Source organism: Malania oleifera, chromosome 10 (genome assembly GCF_029873635.1).
Source record: "Malania oleifera isolate guangnan ecotype guangnan chromosome 10, ASM2987363v1, whole genome shotgun sequence".
Classification (NCBI taxonomy): domain Eukaryota; kingdom Viridiplantae; phylum Streptophyta; class Magnoliopsida; order Santalales; family Ximeniaceae; genus Malania; species Malania oleifera.
In genome coordinates this window covers 94890216-94896709 of record NC_080426.1, presented here as the reverse complement: position 1 = coordinate 94896709, position 6494 = coordinate 94890216, and the positions used below count along the sequence as shown (strand labels likewise).

Genomic DNA, 6494 nt, shown 5'->3' with positions numbered 1-6494 from the left:
CTAAACATTTTCAAGACTCAACTCTAAACCACATTTTTTATTTTTTGGAGAATTGATTGGAACTGGAAGGACTCGATTGAGGAATTGGAGTCTTAATTCCAAAACTCGGGGTTATTCAGGGCTCAAAGTCAACTCCTGTTTTGTTGGGTTTCCTTGGAGTGGCCTGGTTAAAATTGGGGTATCGACAGGTAGCATACACCTTTGAAATGTTGCATATGCATTGCATAGCCCAAAGGGCATCCTCCTATACGCGAAGGTTCTGAATGGGAAGGTGAAGGTAGTCTTCTCGAGATAATCCAGATGGACTGCAACCTGATTATACCTTGAATACCCATCCAATAAGCAATAGAAATTTTGCCCTCCTAACCTCTCTAATATTTGACTGATAAATGGTAATGGGAAGTGGTATTTCCGGGTAAGGTTGTTAAGTTTCTGATAATCAATACACACCTGCCACCCACTAGTGACGCGAGTGGGTATACCTTCACCCTTTTTGTTTTCAACAATTGTGATCTCGGATTTCTTGGGAACCCCTCGCGTAGGGCTCCCAAAGAAAGATCGAGCCACAATTCAAATAAAGACAATAAACGATGCCCACAACTACTCCAAAGATTTCCAAATAAATTCTGTGTCATCCAAGGGCTAAGAATATAACTATAAAAATTTTGGAAGGGTTTGAGCAAGAGCAACATTCCTTACTCAATAACTACTACGGAGAGCTGTTGAGGACAAATTCTAGTAATACAGTCATTATGAATTTAGACAATTGTTTATTTCAAAGGATGTATGTCTCTCTTGATGCCTCCAAGAGGGGTTCTTGGTTGGATGTAGGAAAGTGTTTAGTGTGGATGTATGTTTTTTAAATGCAATCAAGGAGGGCAGTTATTGGCTATTGCAAACATTGATGACAATGAATGCATATTCCTTATTGCTTATTTAGTTCTTGAAGTTAAATGCCATGATAGTTTGGGTTTGTTTCTTGCACTTTTGGCATATGATTTGAGCAATCAAAATAACCACTAACGAACTTCCATGTTGAATAGGCAGAAGGCTAGGTTATTGTCATGATTTTATTACATTTGGTTTCATTTGGCTTCTTTGCAGCACACTTGTTAAGATTTTCACACATTGGTTTCATTTGGATTCATTACAACACTTATTGCTATGATTTTCGTACAATTGATATTAGTTTCCTTTATTGTAGCACTTACTTGCCCTTTCTCACTATGAATACACAAACTTGTACCAATATTGGAGAAGTATTTTCCAAGACATGAACATAGGTTCTATGTGTGTCATGGTAGCCTCGCCAAGGTTTGGGTCCTTAACTATCAAAGATAAAATTTATAACCTAACTAACTTAGGTTCAGTAGAACAGTGAGTAAGTCGGGTGTCGATCCTCAAGGACTTAAGTGCAGTTGTGCACCACTTCTAGCCTAATTTAGTACTCTTTGTGCAAAAAGGAAAAAGGATGAGATTGTTGTTTTTTTTTATCATATAAGAAAGCATGTAAATTTAATTAACACTACTCCGACAAAGCAGAGATCAGATTATGAATCAAGCTTAACCTGTCGTGTGCACTAGCTATGTCCAGTCAGCTATCAGTACTAGGCTAGATGGTTAAGTGAACCATTCAAGTGGTATAGGGTAGAGAAGGTGCACCAATCGTCGGAGCATGATCAGGAACCAGGGTATATCCTATCAAGCGATCACGATAACACCCCGTACATGAATTGTAGCCTATTACATATAAGTGACTGAATCCTTAGCTATGATATCCTCTACCATAGGGTCTCATCAAAATCAGAGAGGTAAAAGTGCACGGAAATTAAAGACATGAAATTTAAAGTGCATATTTTTAAGTGAAAGCAAAGTAAAGGAGGCATGTATTAAAAATGGCTTCAATTGCAACTCAACCGTCTATCACTAGTGATCAAGATTACAATCAAGAACCAGCTATCTAGGTAGCAGCATAAGGAACTCAAAGGTTGTCACAAGCCTTTGAAGAATCCAAGCACAAAACCAGTACAAGGAATTGAAATCAAAGTAGCAAATCTACTCTAAGTGGCACCCAAAGACTCTCTAGGTCTATCACTAACCAAAAAGGGGCCAAGGGGAACCATAAACACATAGACGAAGCTAGGTTTTATACCCAAAAGGGTTTACAAAGGTTTGAATTCAAAACAGGAAACTTTTGCAAAAAATCTCGCACAGAAGATCGTTAGGCTCACATCTGTCAACCAGGTCGCACCCATATTTCCCTTGGTGCGCCCTAGTCGAGGCTCGCGAGAAAATTTAGGAATTCTCGACATGTTTGCACCTATGGGTATTCCTGGTCACGCCGATGGTCAGGCTTGTAGATCTCAGCTTCAGTAAATCTTAGGTTCTTGACCCGGTTGCCCCTCAGGGTCTCCTGGTTGAGCTGTTTGTCGAGACTCCCGGGATCTCTAGCTCAGTCAGTCTCAGATTCTTGACTTGGTCGCCCCTCAGGGTCACTAGGTCAAGCTCTTAGTCAAACCTTGCAGCATCTCTCTTTCAGTCTGAACCTTGGAGTTTTTTTTCTATGACCTAGTTGCCCCCTATGTTAGCTGGTCGCACCATGTGGTCGAACCAAGTCTTGTTTTATTTGATGAAGTGAGGCTTTGGGGATTTGGTTGGGCACATGATTTTAGCTTTGTGAATCCCAATTACTCCCTTGACTTCTTGTATTGCTTAACTCCTCGGTTTTAACCTGATTTTCCTGAAACATGAACAAACCTTGCTGAACTCTGAATTATGATAAGAAGGGATAAATACATGATAAACGAGAGCAAAATAATGGTAAATGGGGGCCTAAATGTGTGCATTTTAGGGACATATCACAACCCCCAACTTATACTTTTCTAGTCCTCAAGTAAAGAAAAACTAAGAAAACTATAAAAGATAACCAAAATCCTATTTACCTCCTCTTTCGTGCGAAACACGATTGCATTTACCGTATGCAACAAGGCTTTAAACCCCTAGGTGGCCCTAGTGGACGAGTTATAATCTCGTAAGGGTTCCAAAGCAATACCCACAAACACCAATCTCAGTGGACATTAGATAAGATCAACATGCAACACAATCATGCCATTTCACATACAGGAATATAACCTAATTACAAGCAGACTCCTCTATACATAACTTCATTATACAAACAACTCTGAAGTAAATCACTCATACAAGTCTCAACAGTGTACAGTGGTCAAGTAAATAATAACTCATAGAGAATCAACCAGCAATTGCAATTCAGAGTTAATATCATCATATAAATTCAAGTACAAATAGGCATAATCACAAGGCATGTATAAAGTGAATGATTCATCACACTCGGGGTACCCTCAGACACCTACAGAACAGTTGTCTTGACTTAGCCTCACCGATATACTCTAAAAAACACTCAAGAAGATGGGTTCACTCTCATATGTGAGGAAAAACATGCATAATCTAACATCTCACATACTTCGAAGAACTAACGCTAAAAATGGAGTGAACTAGTCTCATAAAAATGGAATCTAGCCTATTAACGAGGTGTCGGGTCCATCACCCTAGTGCCTTCTCATCTACTTGCCACATACTAAACAAGACCACCGTAAATTGAAAACTCATAAACTCGGCATAAATACATCATATGCACCGGTCAACCGAAGAAACTTCATACGTGTAGTGATATGGTGTGTAATGTCCCTAGCTTGAACCTTTTGTATTGAGAACAGGTGTTCTGTGTATTTTTTTTTTCATTTCTTTTTCCTCTGCTCATTTTTTTTTAATACATTTTTCTTTTGTGGCCAGCTAGGACAATCATCACAAATTTTGTTATCTTCAGGCTACCAATAGGAAACTAAGCTAAAAAAGGGGTCCATGAATTCTGTTTAACTCTAGGGGTGGCTTAATCCTCCCGTCTTGAGTAGGCTACAAGACTTAGGTTATATCTCCCCAATTGACATCACCTCTAGGCTAGCAAATGCAAATTTAGAGACTAGCATACAATGAATGTCCAGAGAAGGGAAGTTGAGTTATGTGAACTCAGAGTTCATGTCAATGACTCTCGCAAAAAACGAAAGACTGATCATAACCTCCTAAGGTGTCATAGTCGCCATAGTTGTTCTCTTAGTTCTCTTAGTGCGTCTTAACATTGTGGAATACCATGTGAATACAAGAATTTATACAACATTATTAAAACGAATGAACTCCTAGTCAACCCTCATAGAGTTGTAAAATAGGCAAATTCGCTATGTCATGTGAAACTACGCGCAAGCAACTCACTACATTGTTAGTGAGCATAATAAAGTCATCTAAATGATACAACCCAAGCATGTAACATACAAGCTATATAGAAGTATGCAAAGGGCATCAAATGTTTTATCATGACATGAAATAAACAATGTTCACTGAAAATCTAAAAAATTATGTCATTTTGGTGCTCAACATGTGTTGTATAGTGCACTCCTAACCCCACTAACCCCTAACTTAAAACTCCAGTGTCCCTACTGATGTATGGAAAGAAAGAACCTGGAAAGCAAGGGAAGGAAACACTACACGGTGTGCAAAGATCAACTAGTGTACTTAAGTAAGTAACATCCACATAAAGTCCAGAAATAGAAAGAAAAGTAGCAATGGAACACTAAAGCACAAAAGACAAGCAGAAAAAAATCAACACATATATTCATTAATTGTAGAGGCAGTACTACTAAAGATGGAACATCAAAAGTACAAGTACGACCACTCATAAGCATGGTGATACAAGAGAAAATAAAATACAATTAGAAGAAGAAAAGAAAAGAAAAGAAAGAAAAAAAGAAAAAAAAAATAGTGTGCATGAGCACAGTACATGTGTAGAGAGCGCAAATAAAGGATCCTAACAACTAGCCCTAATCCTCCTCAGTAGGCCCACCAACGTCATAGTCAGAATCACCGCCCCCCCAAATCATTAGATGCATTAGAAGCAGTGCCCTCATCAGATCGGTGAGTGACATTAGATCGCGGACTCGAAGGAGACTCCTCCCCTGAAAAACTACCAGACTCCATTGGTGACTTTGGCGAAGCTGGAGCAGGAGGTGGCACATTAACAATCAGGGTTTGTGTTGCATAGGTGCAGGAGGTGGTGGGTGTGAGACACGAGTTGCTAGTGGAGTAGATGGGTACGGAGGAACCGATCACAGTGGGGTAGATGAGGTGACTACTTTGCTAGCAACTAAAGAATCAGAAAATTTCACCACCATGCAGCGCAGGACAGGAAGGGCAACGATAGGTGGCATAACCATCTGAAGCGGCATTAAGGACCATGGGACATTCGTCGGTAAGATAAGAGCCATCATCATGGAGGGATCGAGTTGGGCATACTCTGTCGATGGAGGATCTGAGGGCTTAGCGGCCTACTCTGTAGACCGCGTGGGGTACTGGGCCTCGCCCACGACAGCAGGGGCTGGTGGTGGTATCTCCTCAGCAGGGGCCTCCGCCTCACTCTCACCAGAGGACTTAACATTGATCATGATCACTGGGCTTGCCGATGGGGTGACCTGAGGAGGGGGAGGCGGATGGGGTGCCTTTGGTGAATATTGTGCAGATAGTGAAGGTACCTCTTGTGTAGCGGCTGGAGATAGAGGAGAAGGAGGAATAGAAGGCCCAGGGGCAATGGCAAGTGCTTCAAATCGCAAAAATGAGAACATCGCTAAAGAACTCGGGAAGCAAACTTTGAGTGCCTCCATCATCACTCCAAAACCCTATCCGATCACTGTCCTGGACTTAGTGAACTCATGGCGCACCTCGGATCTAAAAACCTCAAAATCATGGCACAGGCAGCTTAGGTCATCCCCTGCCTAAGGCACAGTGGAGGATGCCCGAGGCGAAGGTGGCGCCGCTGGAGGTGCAACCTCTAAAGGTGCAGGGGAGGTGGAGGGCTCATTAGTTGTCCTCCTCTTCTTCTTCGATGCTCTACGAGGTGGGGGCAATGGTGGGCCTATAGGCTCATCCTAGGGGTCATGGTAGAATACTAGTAGAAGGAACTCGGACCTCGGTACAACCTCAAATGGTGCCCACCAATTAACCTTTAGTTGTGCTATGGCCACCAGATTAAGGCTCTATCGCCATGTCCGCTCAGTGGTGACTTCTCCATTAGGTAAATGCACATCTAAATTGCCTAGGTCGACTTTCATGCACATCAGAATCGCCATGACAAGTTGGGCATACGGAATGAGGGGCCTCTTCGGCTTCCTAACAGTTTGACTACGTCCAGGCTTCTGCGTAGGCTTCCACAGCCTTGAGTGTCTCACATTCCTCTTATAGAACGTGATCATCTCATCCAAAATAAGATGAGGTATGTCCACCTTCATGTTTTGGTGCACAGCGTATAGGGCCTATAGATTAATTTCGCGCCACTCAGAATGATGGCCGGATGCGCTGTTGTTGCGCTCAAGGATCAAGTCCATAAAGAGTAGGTAATCGAGTACCCTACTTCGTGCTGTGCACGTGCCGCG

General features: G+C 41.8%; 1 protein-coding gene across 1 annotated transcript; it reads right to left on the bottom strand.

Moving 5' to 3' along the window:
- Positions 1 to 5393: 5393 nt before the first annotated feature.
- Positions 5394 to 5726, bottom strand: LOC131166788 (uclacyanin-3-like). The gene has a single exon (XM_058125358.1). It carries the CDS (start codon positions 5724 to 5726, stop codon positions 5394 to 5396), a length of 333 nt encoding a protein of 110 aa, XP_057981341.1.
- Between the last annotated feature and the right edge of the window lie 768 nt (positions 5727 to 6494).

Bases quoted from the DNA above. Each gene is read 5' to 3' on its own strand.
- LOC131166788 (XM_058125358.1), bottom strand. From the start codon at position 5,726: ATGGAGGCACTCAAAGTTTGCTTCCCGAGTTCTTTAGCGATGTTCTCA.